At 40.5% G+C, this 18,386-nt stretch overlaps 2 protein-coding genes across 2 annotated transcripts in view; one reads left to right on the top strand and one right to left on the bottom strand.

Annotated features, from left to right (window-relative positions):
• macrod1 (mono-ADP ribosylhydrolase 1) overlaps positions 1-18,386 on the bottom strand; it is a 158,956-nt gene that overhangs the window by 70,878 nt on the left and 69,692 nt on the right. The window contains exon 4 of the mRNA XM_074673883.1: positions 6,045-6,074. Coding sequence (XP_074529984.1) covers positions 6,045-6,074 — 30 coding nt within the window. The remainder of the gene's footprint in view (positions 1-6,044; positions 6,075-18,386) is intronic.
• flrt1b (fibronectin leucine rich transmembrane protein 1b) overlaps positions 14,084-18,386 on the top strand; it is a 40,373-nt gene continuing 36,070 nt past the window's right edge. Inside the window, exon 1 of the mRNA XM_074673882.1 lies at positions 14,084-14,203. The gene's annotated coding sequence lies outside the window, so the exon portion shown is untranslated. The remainder of the gene's footprint in view (positions 14,204-18,386) is intronic.

Genomic DNA, 18,386 nt, shown 5'->3' with positions numbered 1-18,386 from the left:
CTTCCCTTCTCATCCTGTGCTCTCTGTGCCCACAGACTCAGAATATGCTCTCTGAAACCAGCTGCCTGTGTTTGCAACTGTGTGTCTCTGTTTGATCAGTAAATTGTTATTCCACAAGAACAAAACATCAGATATGGTGAAGAGCTGCTGGAGGAATAGCTTCAGGAATGTAGCTGAAGAGGTTTTATCAGGACAGAGTCCACTTCAAGTGATCATGTGATTTCCGCATGCAACATGTTTGCTAAGAGTGTAATTAGCAGCTGAAATTATTCTTCCTTTAAAAGACCAAAATAACACCTAGGCCCCGTTTACACAACGCCGAAAACGGTCGATTCTGCAAACATTTCGTTGCGTTTTGGCCTTCCGTTTAGACGAGACCACGTTGTGTTTTCAGTGAAAACGCAAACTTTTGAAAACGCTCCCCAGAGTGGAAAGATCTGAATCCGCTCCTCCACCCAGCTTCCTGTAAACACAGAGCGGAGCGTCTCAGGGTGAAACGCTGACGTCACTGCATGCGCACTCGCAGTTTTAGGTGAAGGCGCCGCGCTCAGCCAAATTTCCAGTTGAGCCAGTAGTTGGCGGTAATGCGCGTTATGGTTGGATTGCCGACCATCTCATACAACAAAACGGCAGAAAAAGAAAGAACAGAAGAGGAGACTTCTCCTCCTGGAGTCGTATGAACACGGATCGTTTTCACGCCGTCCTCATGTAAACGCGGGTGGCTTTTGAAAACGCAAAGGAAGAATCGGGAGTCTCCGTGTAAACGGGGCCCTAGTGTACAGAATAAAAATGCCTTAAGAGGGTAACAGTTGTAGTAGGTGTTGCTTTATGCACTGCCCCTACCTTCAAAGCTGAGCTAACAGGTCCTCAGGTTGAGGTGAAGTCTTCAAACTTAGCCTGAAACAGTGTCTGACAGAAACACATCGACTGAAACTGATGTTTTTTTTATTGAAGAAGTGAAAGGGTCAATGGTGTACCATTTTGTTTGTTTACTTGTTTTACTATGCACAGAAATAACAGGCTGTAAACTGTGATGCTGTTAAATTGAAGAGAAGAAAGGCGATAGAAATGGAGAGCAGTGTGACACCAGACAGCTGGCGGCAGGCTGGCTTAGCTCTAGTCTTTAGGCTCTACTCTGACACTCTCCACACCTAAAAGGACTGACTGAATCTGGCAGAATCAACATGCTGTGCTGCAATCTAAGACACCACGGTGCCCTGGCTTTTAGAACTGAATATGAGCCGAGCAGCAGACTTTCTCTGACTGCTATGAAATGGAATGTTTTCACACGGCAGAAGACTAAAATTGGCATTAAAAAAAAGGGTACAACTAAATAAGACCAAGGAACATAAGCCAGGTCTGCTGAGCTGGTGTGGGGTTGGCTTTTAGTCGACAAAGTTATGATTGAAGTAGCTTGATGATGACTGACAGGAAGGATGGCAATGCACACTGACTGCAAAATGACCCTTAAATATATGTTAAGACTTACAACGACCCCAGGTCAACCCATCTTGTTAGTTGTTTTTGTGCTAGCTGCATCATTGTACACATTAGCAGAGAAGCACCAGCATTACTGAAAACTAAATATGACAGAAGCAAAAAAGGAGCAATAAAAAAATCGGGGCAGCATGACGTCAGACAGCTTGAGGCTGAGCATTCAGTTGTCGTCAGCTGGCAGCACTCGAGGCGTCTCAGTGCTAAGTAGGAGAAAGACTTCTTTTCAGTAACCCACATGTAGAAAAGCCATCGCAAACTGTCCAGTAGCTGTGATTCATGGTTCACTGAAGTCAATAAAAGTGACACCATGACAGAGTCCTATTCAGTTACCACAGAAAGCAACACAGAGGAAGCAAATGTAACAGATTTGATAGCACTGCTCTGCAGCACAATGGAAATGAAATTAGAAACATGCATCACTTTAGCACAAGTACATGGTCAGGCTGGTTTTTACATGGTCCTCAGGCTCTTGATTGAGTCTAAATCTAATTTTCAGACCTTCATCGTTTCAGGTTTTTGAGGCTGACATGTTGCAAATTTCCAAATTAATTTTTGTTAAATCAAATTATCACAGAGTTAATAAGTCTCAGTACACTTTGAACAGGCATTGGGAGGGAAAGAGGGTTAATAGAGGCCATGTTTCTGCTACCATGAGGCAATCCCTTTGCAAAGTGACAGCACTGTCAGAGGCTGGAAACAGAATAAACAGTGGTTGTCCAAAGTCAGGGTACACACTGAGGTTGAGCCAAAGCTTCTGTGAGGCTTCAGCGGTTGAATCTCTGAACCATATATCTGTCAGATCTGATTTCATGAGAAAGTTTCTTTGTTGAGAGATACAACCCAAACTTAGGCTGAGTCAGTCAAATGAACACGTCTGGAGTTAAGCCACCGTAATGACCAAACAGGATGAACATTTGAGAGCTTCTGATTCTAAAACGCTGTTTTGATTCTTACAGACAAACTCAAACATTCTGTGAAGAGGTACATAACTTTTTATTTGGTATTACTTTTCATTATGAATATATGAAGCTAAAATTATGTAAAACAACTCAATGATGCTTGGTGAATAGAGGCCTTCCAAAATAATCTAAGGCTTTATGCAGGCATGAGATGTCAGTGGATGTTTATACTGGATGGGATGAATGTAATTGTAAATATCCAGGATGATCATTTCGTTAAAGATAATTTGACGTACAACAATCTGAAATGCTCATCACATTAGAAGCTCCTAACTGATCCATTACATGTTGGAGGGGTGAGCCTCAAACACCAAGGTAGCTCTGACCACGATAGCTGTAAACGCCATTAAGCTACCACAGGGGTACCAGAGGGACTGTATTAAACCCTACATAAAGGCAAAATAAAAATATCTGAATTAAAAGTCCCGATTGGTGAGTGTTTGGATAAGGGATGTCCTGATCCAACACACTGAGCTGGTATCGGTGCCTGATATGCCTGTTTTTCAAGGATTGGATGGTAATGGATTTTGTTATGAGATTGGGGCCAATGGTGGCACGGTGGAGCGACGGTTAGCGCTGCAGCCTCACAGCAAGAAGTCTCACCGGTTGGATTCCCAGCTTGGCCAGTGGACCTTTCTGTAAGAAGTTTGCATATTATCTCTGGGGGTTTTCTCTGGGTACTCCGGCTTCCTCCCACAATCCAAAAACATGATCATCGGGTTAAATAGGTACTCTAAATTGTCCGTAGTTGTGAGTGTGAGTGTGTGATTGTCTGGCAACCAGTTCAGGGTGTAACCGTCTCTCGCCCAATGACAGCTGGGATAGGCCCCAGCCACCCGTGACGCTGAACAGGATGAGCAGTTCAGAAAATGAATGAATGAATGAATGATTGGCACTGATCCAGTTTTCACGTGTTTTCAGCACTGTCACACTTTACGGCTGCTGTAAATCATACCATGTTGCAAAAGTGACCTCTGTGTGGGACTACTCCTCTTTGGAAAGCAATGATGGTAAAACAGCGTCTTGTAAATTTGTAAAGTGAGTGTTCCTCGAGGAGGTACCAACAGGGCTTACTTTGATACAACAAATATGATTCATTATTTACAATGGAATTAGCCAACGGAGTACAGGATTTATTTGAGAAAGGTGTCAGTGGGGAATCGGATCTGCATTGGCAAAATGTATAAAAAAATCAGATCAGAAGTAAAAAAAATCTGTACCAGGATATCCCTAGTTTGTATTCAACGTTGAAGCAGCTATAGTGAACCCACGAGTCAATCTGTGATGACTACATCAGAGGTTCTTAAATGAAATAAGACATGTCTGCTTTTAACTTGGAGGTTTGTTCTTTAATGCTTGAAATATAGTTAAGAGGTTCATCCTTTCATCCCTCACGCTACAGTTTACAAATGTTCAGTGACATTTTTGTGCAGGCCATGAACTCGTGGAAAAACACACTTCAATGCACTACACACCCCAGATCCACAAACTGACATATGGTGACCCAGAAGAACAGAAACTTCAGAGCAGGAGTCCTGGCTTCCACTCAGTGTGATGGCATTAATTTAAATTAAACCCACACACAAACAATCTAGATATTCTCTAATAAAGTCCATTGTAACTGTCAGCTTGAATGGAGTTTCAATCATAACCTGGACTTCTTGTTTGTTTGAGAAGTCTATCAAAGCAGTGAAACAGCAGATAAACTCCAATATAAATAAGCAACTGCAGCCAATAGACATAAAAGAAAAGTAATTTCCTGCCCTTGAGTTTGTTGTTGATGCACTGCCCGAGTGCAGCACTCCTCCAGATTGAAGTGCAAAAACAATGTCGGCAGGTGTGCGTTTGATCTAACTGAATGACATTTACCCAGGTACCCTTGAGAGTGAGGAGTAAAGAAGTGTAAAGACCCTTTGTTGCCTCACCTCTGAGCACAAAAAAGCTCAGTGCAGCGGACTGAATGAATGTGTGAGATCATGGTGAAAGGAGAGGGATACCTGATGACTTGTGTGTTTTTCCCACTTTATTCTACCCTTGTATCTGTCTGCTGTCCACTTCTGTCTCCATCCGTTCCATCCTCCCCCTCCCTCCCTCCCTCCTCTTCTTGTTTGTTCCTATCTTTTCCTTGTCTCTACCCTGACTCCTCTCTCTAATTAACACCTTACTGTAGGCTCTATCTGCCTTTACAAAACCCTGAGGACAGAGCTGGAGAGAAGCACAGAGGGATGGAAAAAGCACAATAAGGAGGTGGGAGAAATTGACTAAAGCAGAAAAACTGGTTAAGAGTGATACAGAGAAAGACAGATGAAAGACACAGACAGGAACTCTCAGCCCTTTTGTGCCAATTGGTGGGATTTTTTTTGTCAGCTGAAACAGATGTTGGGGTTACATTTAACTGAATGAGCATTTAAAAATAACTGAACCAGGGCGAATAACATAAATACGCTTTCGAGAGCAACACTTTCCGAAACACACACAAATTCACAGCCCTCTTCAAACCATCTGTCTTTGTAGAGCCATCAGAGACGCAAGGACAACATCAAACGGAGCTGCAGATCTTGAGGTGCTTGGCTGCATGTATGTGTGTGTGTGAAGCAACAGGACACTAGAGTGTGCAGCCTTTTTTTGATGGCTTGAGGCTCAGCTGGTGTATTTCAAAAAGGGTGAGTGTGTGTGTGTTTCTGTGTGATGTGACTGCTACAACAGAACACTTCTAGGGTAGACAAATGGCCAGCTTTGAGCTAAAATATGAATGCACATGCATGCATTCATAAACATACAGGTGTGCCACTTTATATGTCGCCATGGAGACCGACAGGCAAAAAAAAAACAAAGAATGCACACACACATACACACAAGCACACACATGTATGAATATTCGAAATAGGAAGTGTCTAAATGGCAGAATTTGTTTGTAAGGCTTACGCCGTTTGTCAAATTAAGGAAAGGAAAGCTACCACAGACAAATGAAGCAACACCTAAATTTGCAAACATTTACACACACACACACACACACACACACAGAGCCAGGTGGAAAGGAGTGTGTGTGTGAGTATATACATGTTTTAGTGAATGCAGCTGGTGCATTAGCCGTACAGATTTATTACAAGTATCGATCGGGCATGGACATCCAACATCACACATACGCTGCAAAGCACTGAGTCAACAATACACTGAAAAATGACTGTTTATATCCACAGCACTTCACACCCATAAATTACAACCTATCGACTTGGCACACACATACACACACACACACACAGAAATGGGCAGACAGACACGCATGGCTCAGCATGCAAACGCACACCTGCCACAACAAAGAGCTACCTGCTACTAAAAACAAAGAAAAACACAGACAGCCTGGCCACACATAGGACATAAAATGTGATCATACACACACACACACACACACACAGAGTGCGGCCGGTACACTGCACTGCATTGTCTAATTAAAAAGAAAGACACTTGAAATGATTTGATGTCCAAACACAGCCATGGGCAACACAATGCTGTACTATTAAAGGCAACAAGTATTTTGGCAAGCACACAAACAGACAAAACCAAAAGATCAGACAGGTGTTGACTTACCTCCACCTCCGCCGAGCAGAGAGTTGTTGGCTGAAAGAGAGGAAAGAAAAAAAATGAATATCTCTGAAAAAGAAGGTCAGGAAGCATTTAAAACTGAGCTGAAATAATCACACACATCATAAAACATGAAAAATTGTAAGAACGTTAAAATCTGCAGCATCACTTTTTAAAATGGACTTAATGAAATGGTAATTTTTACACACAAAACGGAAATCCTAAAAAGCACTTGAAAATCTACAAAGATATGATAATTAATGTCACATTTCTCTACATTTTTCCTGTAGTTGTATCTAACTCAGCGGGAGATACAATAAAAAAAAACAAGCCCCAACGTTACACAATCCAGCTCCTCACGTTTAAGGATTTAATGTCAACCCAATTCACTTAGGGAACAGTCTTGTGCGGTCAAGACAAATCTGCATGTACAGCCACAAGATTCAAATATGGTTATCATCATTTTTAGTACATGAAATTGAACGTAGCGCTGACCCACCCCAGAGTGAATGTTTTCTTCTTTCACTCACACCGAAACCTTTAAAACAGATTTATAAAAATAGAGAAGATATTCTTCCAGGAAATGAGCTTAAAACAACTGTGAAGACAAAACCTCCAAGTGGATTTGATTATAACCACGACAAAAATAAGCACCGAGGAAGGATTAATTGGTACTTTCTGCAGCTTGTTTAAATCTGAAAATATAATTTCATCCCTTTTACTCACACTTAGCTGTGACCGCTCAACACAGTGTTAAAATACAACAGTGGTTAACCCCAGAGTTTCTCATCTCCAATGAGTGAATAGTAAACAAGTAAATCAAGTTTGATGTCTTATTCAGTGACTGTGTATAACTCAGAGCGAGTGCTCCTAACACAAAGACAAATCTCACTACGTCTCCACATTTGTCCTTCAGTGCATTTTATGTTGGTGTCAGCATTTCTAAACAAGAGTAGTTCTCATTATACGTCCTCAGAGCTCACTGTGCTGCTTTTGCCAACTGGCGCTTTAATTGCATCACCTGGCATGGCAGGTGTAACTCAGTCTCTGTGTGAGTGAGACTCAAAACCAGCAGGCCCTGAGATCTGTCAATGAGGACTGAGACACATTGCACGATAAGAGCTAGTCGCTTCACCGCCTGCAAAACTAATAAGTGTACTCACGCTGAGGGCTGCGTCAAAAGGAAAATAAACAACTCTGAGAGGACACAGGCAGGCAGTATGGATCTATGTAGATTACATCTGAAATAAGTCAACCTGGAGCGCAGATGGACCAGAGGTCTAGGTTGTGTTCTATTAGCCCGGGTTCGAATCCAGCCTATGGCCTCTTATCCGCATGTCAGCCCCTATTCCTGCTCTGTCCACCATCCTCTCCTTTCCCATTAAAGGCATAAAAGCCCCAAAAATACCTTGACAAAAAGTAGAAATAAGTCAACTTTAAAGCAACTGAAATAACAACAAATGTTTGGTATAAGAAGCATTTTTTATCAGCCAGATGGAGAATCAATTTTGGAAATGAGGCTAACAAGTGAGTCTCAAATTGTTGCCTTCACTGCACACATTACAAAAGTGTAAATAGCTGCAGGGTGTTAACACTGCTGCTGCTGCCATATCTGATACCCAAGTGCTTTTTTTCCTCACCTGCATATTCACAAACCTGGAGCCAGCAGTGTTAGCCTGAGGAGATCTGTAGAGCTTCCAGAAATCTCTAACCTGACCACACACTCCAGGAAATCATGCTTTCTAATTCTCCTCCTGCTCGTGGATCAAATTTCGGTCGCTGTGACCGTGTTAGGAAAATATTATAAGCTCCAAATCTCTGTGAAAGACACGCCAGAACACACAAGGGGCGTCTCTTATTTTAGCTATCCTTGGCCGGTAGGCATCAGGCCAACTGGGTACCAACTCAGATCCAGTATCAGGCAAGTTGGTTTTAGAGAAAGAGAGAGGGCGAATTCCCACAGCCATCTGTCTCTCTCAAGAGTCTTCTAGTCTTAAACATTCTCACCGTCCCCCACTGCCTCATTAACAGTAAATCCCACTTAATTTGAGTCTTTAAACACCACATACTTCAGTGTATATGTTAACCACTGTCTCTCTAACATCTCCCAGAGTGAATATCTTGGCTTGTAAATTTGAAAATGTGGACCAGCTTACAGCCTAGATTGAGAGAAGACAGCTTGTTAAAGAGCCCGGGAAGTAAGTCAGAATCAGAAACGCAAAATGTCTACAAGTAAGTGTCCCATTCATCCTCTGCTGATTAGCTGCAGGCTGTAAAACTGAGGTATATCACACACTGGGTCTTGTTAATCCTCGCCATTGTTGACTCACACGCCTCGGGCCACATAGATACATCTAAACTTCTGAGAAGTGAAGAGTTTTCTTTTTAAAGACAAATCTGTGCGACGGAGAGACGACGCAGCTTTGACATGACGCACTGGAACCTGTTCTTACTTTCTTCTCAGTGACAGCAAGTCATTTCACTTTGTAAAGTTTAACTACTCAACCCTTAATAATGCTATGATCAGACATTAAAAATCCTCTTGTTGCACTGTCAGTGTGAAAACAATAATGAACCCAGATGGTGGATGACTATCACAAAGCTATAATGTCAGAAACAACAGTTTCTGGGAGACTGGGAAGAACTAGAGCCTCTAAACATGGCGCAACATGGCTCTCTGGAGCCCTGCTCTTTCCAAACCAGCCCCTGAACCTCTCAGTAGATTTTCTTTTTTATACACAATTCTTAAACCTACTGCATGTAGGTAACAGCTACAGTTCAAATAATGTCTGCAAACATTCAGAAATGTTGGGGTTAGGCAGCATTAGTGCCATCCAAATTAAGATGGAAATACCTGAGTATGCTGATGTAACCAATGCTAATTAATCATTCAGGGTGCTTCAACACCTGCAGCTCATTTCATTTTTCTAACTCAGATGATACAATGAAACATTTGTGAGTTTTTTCATTACATCACAACAACACAACACAAAAACAGGGTTAACAACTCGCCATCTTAGAGACTGGCTTCAAGATGCCATCCAAGGTTTGCCAGTTAACACATCAAAAATGAGTCATAGGCTTGAGTGAAATAGCAAGGCTACCTCTTTTGCCAGGGCATGTCCACCTACTTGGTTGAAAAATTAAGTCTGTTTTTTCGTTTTATTTATATTCTCTAGTATGTCCAGGTTTTGCTCAGATTGACATCTCTTAGATCACCATTATTTATATTATTGAATGATCTAAAATAAAACAAGAATGAATGACCTCTCTTTTCTTTTGTTAACAAAAATGAAAAAAAAAACACTTAAGAACAGTTCTATTCTTCTTTTTTAACTAACTTTTTTTTTTTATTAACTAAGCTTCTGAGGCATTATCTTTGTTATCCTTGAGTAGCTTGGGGTATTTTTGCAGCATCTTCAAGAGGCCAGGTAGGATATCCTCTCTTTGAGTTTTTCAGAATATGGTCAAATGCCTTATCAACATTTGGCAGGTGAGCATATTCAAATGTGGGACCCAAAAATCTGTGAGTCAGCGCATGAATGAGAGGGACCTTCACTGCTCTGCCAAAAAGTGTTGCATGACTGAGAAACTCTGGCTGTAGGTTTAAAGCAATGAGCTTGGGGATGTGTTAAGAAGTTATTAGAAGGAAAAATGTCTCTGGTGAGTGAAATATCTACACAAACTAGTACATACTGTCAAGTCCTGTTATGTTTTCACGCCTAACATGACCTAGGTGTGAAACAATGCCTCTACTAACTGCGTTTGATGGGTCAAGCAGGGTTTTGCTGGGTTAATTGCATCCTCACTGCCAACACACTCTCCAGAGACCTATTGCAAGCAAGCAAAAACCACCTCTTCTTGGTGATCGCTTTCTTGTTTTGTTCCACATCACAGTGTGATTGCTGTGTTTTGTTGTTCAATTGAATATTCAGAAATTTGGAAACTAATTTTACCACTGCTTTAATTAAAAACAGTCCATTTATTAATGGTTTTGTTTTCTTCTATTAAAGTCCAATAAAGCATAAATCTACCCTTAGTAAACATATCAGGACCTGGTGTAGTTAACTGAAAATACAAATAAGGAGTGATCGTCATTGTTCTTTAATAAGGTTATCTGGGCATCAGGCATCTCAAGTCATCATAAAAGGGTAAAGAGAAAGTATTGCAATAGTACTACTGATTGTACTAACATTGCTTTTTCAAGTTTTCAAAACCACACATAACTTCCTCGTGGTGTGTTTCCAAACAGATGACGGATTTTATAACAGACCTGCAGCTGCCTCAAACAGACAGAAGTGCACTTAAAACAAAAAATATGACCGTGAATGCTTTTACTGTTATGTATCAGTTTATGATGTTTAATGCATTTCAGGTCTTATCCTGTGATGCAGTGTGAAAATTTATTATAACAACCACTTTCTCCTACCTGCCGTGTCTACATCAATGTCAACTGACGTCCAACACTTTCCATAATGTCACCGCAATAAAGTGTGGAAAGCACACTCACTCAGCCTTAGTGAAATTCTAACAGTCAAGAAAAAAACATCTCTCCTGTTATCCAACATGCTTTATGGCGGTATTGTCTGGTGGATTACAGAGGCTGGCAGCAGTGTAGAATTTGTATCTTTGCCTCCCTGTGTTGGATTTCTCCCAGTGAAACTGACAAATGTCAGCAGCAAAAATTGTACGTAAAAAAAAAAAGATTCCTCTTTTTCTCTCTGAGCATCTGACACCAAAGCCTGGCAGTCTCAGATGTTTGAGACTGGAGAAATTTCCTTCTGCAATCACCCTCCATTGTAGTAACTGGAAATGTCTCAGTGGGAGTCGACACTGTCAGTGTTTGGACAGCCATCACCAGGAATAAGGGAAAAAAATAGCACCGAATGTTGACAGAATTTCTAAAGACTTGCAAAGGGTATGTTTCCAGGAGAATGATTTGCATTATGTTGTGGAAAATTTTCACTAAATTTTCTAAATCTATTTAAAGTAAGATGCCAGGAAAGAAACTTCTGACATCTCTAATTTTTTTAATAAACTGTATGCTATAAACATTTCTTTAAACACTTACAGGTAAAAAAAAAATCAAAATGTCAAAACATAAACATATTGTATCTGTATCTGTATATCTTTATCACACAGAAACACTGGAAGTCAATTGTCCAAATTTTGTCTCAGATTGCTGGAGTAAGTGTGCCTTTTCAGGTAAAGATGTGTGTGTTGGGTTTACACAGAGAACTGTACTTTTACTCCAAGACGACTGAAGCTCATTGACTCTGGACTCCTGCAGGCCAGGAGGTTGATATCTTAAAAAGATGTGCCCACATGGCAAAGGAGATGGCATCACGTGCTGTAATGGAAAGACTCACCTGTATTGTCAGGGGAAAAAGGGGAGATTTTCAAGAAATATAGTCACTGAATTGAATTTCTCAGACATTACAAAGCCAATCAATTTGAAAATGGTGCAGAGTTGTTAGTTTATTTATTTATTTTATTTTATTACTACATTTGTCATTTTATTTATTTATTATTGTATTTTACTTGGGAGGTTATATTGTCAGTTTAAATGTACAGTTTATGTAAATACAATAAATGTTATTAGTCTTGTAATATATAACAATAAATGTATTGTAAAAAAACAGTCTGCTATAATTCTAGCATTTAAAGGAAATTACACTTAAAATATTTTACTCTGTGCACACCTTATCTATTTAACATTTGAGTTTCACTTTTTTTATTGAACAACCTAAAAAGAAAAAGAACTTTCCCTAATATTCTGATTAATTTAGATGGACTTGTGTCTGAATATGTGACGGTGAGAATGTTCAATTCTTTGCCTGACTGTGCAGCCACTATTGACCAAGTCATCGACTTCCATCTAAAAAAACGTTATGGTGTTTCAAGTTGTGCTGGTATTTGCCTCCACTTACACTCTTCCTATATCAACTCTAGGCAGCAGATGTGGAGATTATTTTTAAAGTCTGAAACCTACAATTATGGCTACTGCATGCAGCATTTCTCCAGGTGCATGTAGGTGTGAAGGCAGGATTAATTTCAGTTTTTCTCTCTAAGGTACTCTCTTTAACGTCACTTCTGATGCGTACAAGTGCAAAACAATGAACGCCTTGGAGCAGAGACTATTCCCAGTGGCACATTCTAATGAATAAAGATAAAAACACATGCAAGAGACACTTAGCAGCCTTCTCTAGGCATGCTTCATTTAAAGAACACTGAACCCTCAACAATAGGGATGGGTGAGTACTGGTATCAGTTTTGGGGCTGATACCAGCCTTATTTCAATGTATCAGTACTCATGAAGGCCGCTGATACCAACAGTCGGTACTCAAGGCAAAAAATAAAAAAGGAGGTCAAGTAAGTCCTCCTCGCCAGTAGTTGGCGCTACATTGCTGAACGTAGATGAACCAGGGAGAGTGAACAGTTAATCTCATTTGTATTGCACTTCAGTTTATTTAAAAATGACTAAAACTCTGACAGTTATTTAATTTTGCACTTTAGTTGATTCATTGTGAACAAATTGTGAACTCAGAGAGAGTTGTTCGTGTTTTATTTTGGACTTAACGTCAGAGTGACCGTGCTGTCTTTGTTCAACATGATATGTCACAGCTAACTGTAATTTTATGTCTCATAAGTACTAGTGGCATCAGTACTCAGTATCGGTGAATACTCATGAGGGAGTACTCATACTGGTATCGGTCTAAAAAAAAGTGGTATCAGACATCTCTACTTAACAATGCTTTTGTCACGTCTTTAGAAATATATCAAGTACTAATGTAAGGTTGCTTTCTTATCCCTCATGGGGTTTAATACTTTATTTTTACTATAGTGGCTACGCAGTGTTATATATGAGTTTTATAAACATATACAGTACATGGTTGGTTGCCCAGGCAGCTCAGAAGCTATAATCCTATATCCTATTTTCAGCTTAAAAAAGGTGCCAGAGGTGCAAATAGGAGTTCAACTTTTACCTCTGCTGGAACAAGCACAAAGATGCAAAAAAATAAAAAATTCTACTTTACCTTCTAATTTTTTAACCCTTCCTACTGATAATCTTTATTCATGAGATTACATAATTATTATAAGTGTATTATGTAAGGTACAGCAGACCCCAGATGAATTATCAATGCATGCATCATGTATTGCTGCTGTTCTGTGTGCTCTGCATGGATGGATAGTGTCTGAGTCCTGCAGGGAAACAAAGGCATCAAAGCAACCAAAATACTCATGTGTATGCACAATCATGGTGTAAGCAGACGTGGACACACACACACACACACACACACATACACACACACACACACACACACACACACACACACACACACACACACACACACACACACACACACACACACACACACACACACACACACACAAAGGTGTGGACTTTCGGTGTGCATGTACATTCACTTTACACACACACACACACACACACACACACACACACACACACACACACACACACACACACACACACACACACACACACACAATAGAGACAGAGTTTGTGTAGCCATGGAAACGACAAAGCCCAAAGGTTTGTTACTGAAACCTAGTTAATTATAGAGAGAGACAGAGAGAAAGAAAGAGGGAGAGTAATGTGGATACTCAAGGGAAAGTGTTTCACCATCTGTTAAAACCCACATGTACTCTTTAGTGAGGTGTGTGTGTGTGTGTGTGTGTGCATCAAGTGTTACTCCGTGTGTCTGTATGTGCATTGGCCACAGTTGTAGCATGAGCAAAAACAAGCACACACAACTCCAATCTCCCGTGGCGCTTCTACTCACAGACTAACAGTTTCTTTTTCTTATTGGTATTGGATGACTAATTGGGATAGCTAATACTGAGCAGCTAAATAAAGCATGCTAGCATCTGCTGCCGAGACACAGCAATTATCAGAGCAGGGTAAGGATCAGGGTGATAAGTTATACAACTAAATACAGAGAGAAAGGGAGGGTGAGAGTGGAGGAAGGCGTGAGGTGTTGTGGGATGGAGGGAGGGAGGGAGAAAGGGAGGGCTGATGGAGAGTGAGTGAGACAGACAGAGACAAAGTGAAAGAGAGTTGAGGGTGGAGAAGAGAGACGCAGGACTAAATTTGCCGGGGACATAAAACAACAAGATGGAGTGTACTTGTGCTTTCTTGGGAGGTAAGTGATCACAAGGAGGAGGGAGGGGAGAAGGAGAGGAGGGCTGGATAGATTGATGGATCACTGGAAGGCTAAATGCTTGAAACTCGGTTGGATAGCGGAGAGAGAAGTTGGCTGAGACAGAAGGACTAAATAGAGGATGGAAGTGCTCATTTGCTGTTTGGCTCAGAGTTAAAGGTTTAACCACCTGTGTGTGTGTTTGAGTCTGTTTGTGTGAGCATTTCAATGTGTCTGTCTCCATATGGAGTAATGATGATGATGATAAAAACAGGCGAAAACTTCCTCTGTGTGAAACCAGTCCTCTATCTTTGCTTTCTTTGGCCCTCCATCTTATTTTTCTTTCTCTTTGCTCTCTGCTCCCTCTCTCCCCTCTTTAATTCCCCCAAGGCCCTGGTGCAACCTGTTTATGTATTCTTCCCTCTCCTCCTTCCCTCTCAATCCTTCTCTCTCTCTCCCTATTCTCTATCCACTTGTCCTAACCACCGTTATACCTCTCCGGGTCATTTAATTTCTGGCGATCATTTAGTTTGTGCACTTGAGAATGTCAATCAATTTGCTAGGTTCCTCGAGGGCAAAAGCTTGTATCACGATGCGAGATAAATGCAGACATTGTGTCCCTCTTTTATCTGAGATCAGATGACATTATTATGCTGCTAAATTGATCAATTGGATGAAACTGAACATCACTTTACAGCACAAGAAGGTAAGGGATGAGAAAAGAAGCTGGAAACTAAGACAAATTTGGAAATAATCACAATAAAACACCTTCCTGTCAGAAGCCATTCATGACTCTCATGAAGATGATGGTTTGAAGATCCACTTCTCATATTAATGAAAAGTCATATTAATGTGAGACTTGTCATATTAATGAGAAGTGGTTCCTCTTTTTGCATCTGAGTCTAATTGGCTTTTCTCTGCCCTAATGTAGCACCACAACCTTAAAAGACTTTGTTTATGTCGCTCTTTCTCTAGTCTTTCGACCACTCAAAGCTCTTTTACAATACACGGCGCATTCATTAACCTACACCACATTCATACCCTGATGGCAGAGGCTGCAATTTAAGCCCATTCTGTTTCAACTAATCCCATTCCCATGCATGGAATGGGCTGGCAGAGTCACCAAGGGAAGTTTAGGGCAAAGAGTCTTGTCCAAGGGCACTCCAGTGTGTGGTAGTAAGACCTGGGATTGAACCCCTTACCCCCTGATTAAGAAACAATCGACTTCATCACTGAGCCACAGCTGTAAACAGTTTTTCTCAAGCTTCCTGTACCCCCCTCTCCCCAAAAATAAAACACAGACATCAGTTTACCTTGAGGTTGTGACTTTCATCTTCTGAGTTGAGAAGAGAGAAATTGTCTTATTTTCACAAAAATCTCATCGTGTTTAGCTTTGTGACAATGCTCTTCAAGAACCCACCTGTCGAGCATGTCAGGCATGTATAAAAAAAACAAAATAAAAAATGTCTGCAGCAGAGTTTGAACTCTTCTGATCTGGTTTGAATTAAAGTCCAAGGAGCTCTGTGAACTTAACACTAATTATTCAGACATCAACCACAGACTGTAAAATAAATGGACGTAGCCTCCGTGACGTCACCTGTCAATTTCTGAAACAGGAGTTTTGAAGCAACTCGTCCACAGGGGCCTTAATGGAAATGAGGCAGGCTATGAGTCCCCACTCTAGCAGCTATAGGGCTAATGCCTATCAATCAGTTAAGCTCAGCCTCTGACTGGGTAAACTCGTCATCTTAATATCTTCTAAACTACAGAGTTAGAAATTAATTCAACCCCCTACAGTGTGTACAGTTAGAGAAATTAGCGTTTTAGACGTGAGACATTTTTCGTACCAGGCTGTAAACGTGTTTATTTTGCCGGCCATTGCCGGGAATGGCCTGCTGGTTTCACCTTAACTGTTGCCACAGCGCCAAACTTCGGACTATGTCTGTGTCTGTCTCTCTCTCTCTCCCTTTCTGTGTGTGTGTGTGTGTGTGTGTGTGTGTATGCGTGCGTGTGTGTGTATCCCTCTCTCTCTGTCACCACCCCCTTTTTTTTCTCTATACTTCTCTCCCACTCTCTCTCCTCTATCTGTCTGTCTCTAACCCCAACACAGTCGAGACAGATGTCTGTCTAACATGAGTCTGGTTCTGTCTGAGGTTTCTGCCTGTTAAAGGGAAGTTTTTCCTTGCCATTCTAACTTGCTAAATGCCGCAAAGTCCTGTACTCATGGTGGATTAAGATAAGATAAGACTCCTTATCTTGTCTTGATGTTGGGTTTCTGTTAATAAAATTTTATAAACATTTACGGGTCTAGACCTGTGAATGTTTTTGTTAAGTGTCTTGAGATAACGTTTGTTATGATTTGGCGCTATACAAATAAAGATTGATTGATTTATTTCTGCTGTAAAAATGGCAGACACTAGAAAAACTGCAAACTGCATATTCTTACACTTCTGCATTGCCTTATATTTTAGACTGGAGGTTGCTGCGTTACAACAACTCTACCTTACTGTAAGAAGTCGTTTCTCACTCATTTCAAGCTAATGCTAAGACATGGAGTGAAAGTGACATAGAATGTTCTCATAACATAAAAACGAGAGGAAGTTGACCAGAGAAATGCATTGACATAATGGTTAAAGGAAAGTTTGAATGAATTTACTTAAAGCTCCAGGGAGGGACTTTCTGTGATGATTCTGGTTTCCTTTTCTGAACAAAACTAGACCTCTAAGCTGGTCTTGTCCTGAAGTGACATGTTGTTCTCTGCGCTGTAGTCATTGCCTGATCTCTATAGATGCTATAAATAATCCATTATCAAATGGTAAATGTTGGAGTCATTTCGTTATTTAATGATCTTACAAGTCCAGTTGCTCCGAGCTGTGCTCCACTTAGCGCCCAGCGGAGACAGCGCACAATTAGCGCACAAGAGCAAAATAAAGGTGGTGATGTCGTAATGAACATGCTTCCTGTGGATCTAAGTGGTCACACCGTCTTTTGATCTCAGTTGTTAAGAGCTGGCTAAAATTGATGCAGTCCTTTCAACTCCACAGAACCTGCATGAATAGATGTTTAAAGACCTTCTACCAAACTATAAGTCAGTCAAAATGAGCAAAGTCAAATTCATGATTCAAAACATCATCAATAACTCCTGGAAATCAAATAACCTTGTAAATTAGACTGACAAAAAGTAGCTGAAAATCTATTATATAGCTGAATTTAATCATTTCTTTCTGTGAAGAAAGAAGAAAATGTTCATTGTGATAACTCAACTCAACTGGGGAGCAGCATCAAGCTTTCATTACCAAGTTGTTTATGGGGCAACACAGGTATAAATACATTATACATTATGAGGGCTGTGCTGACGTAAATAATATTTTTTACAAGCAGCAAATGTAGTAGATGTAGCCCAAGTGTTCTGCCCAAAGTTGCACCTCAGTCGTATGTCTAAATTATACCACAATTTATTTTGATGCTGAACACTGTAATATCTCTTTCTTTCTTTTTTTATTTTATTTTAATTTTATCTAACACATTCTCGAGGCTATTTTTGAGCTTGACTCTTAATTCCAAATGAACCAGTCAGACACTGCTGGACTATCTTCCTCCAATCATGAAGAAGGCATAAAGAATGCAAGATTAGGTGACTTACAAGCTTATTTGTCATTTAATGAGTCTCTACGGTACAACAATTTGTTTCCACATATATATCACCGCTGGGTTTGTATCCCAGTGGTGTTAACAGGTGGAGTTTGTCTTGTAAAGCATACATAGAGCCCCACCCTTCACCTGTGAACAAAAGGCTGGGTATGGTGTTTTTGAAAAACATTCCTCAAGGCAAACATTGCTGTGTTTCAGATTCTGTATCATGTGCAAAACATACAGTCTGTGCTTGCATACGGTGGCAAAGGGATCTTGATAATTAACTGTTTAAAAAACACCAGTAAAAGACACCTTTGATGATTTTTTTTCAAAGCTATATGATTGCAACCAAGTTGTGGTTATGTAGCCCATTGTCAGACTCAGAGGTCGAGGTAGAGATCCTAATGAAATACTCACATAATATGATTCTGATACAAAGATAAGACAGAAGCCTGAAGGCAGCCTCCTTTTGTCAACAGTAGACAACAATAATTTAACTGTAAATCACCTCACATTATAAAGTTCTGCTCAAGCCATCACCTGTTTTCTTCCA

This window comes from Halichoeres trimaculatus, unplaced genomic scaffold (assembly GCF_033239565.1).
Source record: "Halichoeres trimaculatus isolate MK-OKI-2021-1 unplaced genomic scaffold, fHalTri1.1 fHalTri1_scaffold_7, whole genome shotgun sequence".
Lineage (NCBI taxonomy): Eukaryota > Metazoa > Chordata > Actinopteri > Labriformes > Labridae > Halichoeres > Halichoeres trimaculatus.
The sequence above is the reverse complement of the archived record's forward strand: the minus strand, read 5'-3'. Positions and strand labels throughout refer to the sequence as shown.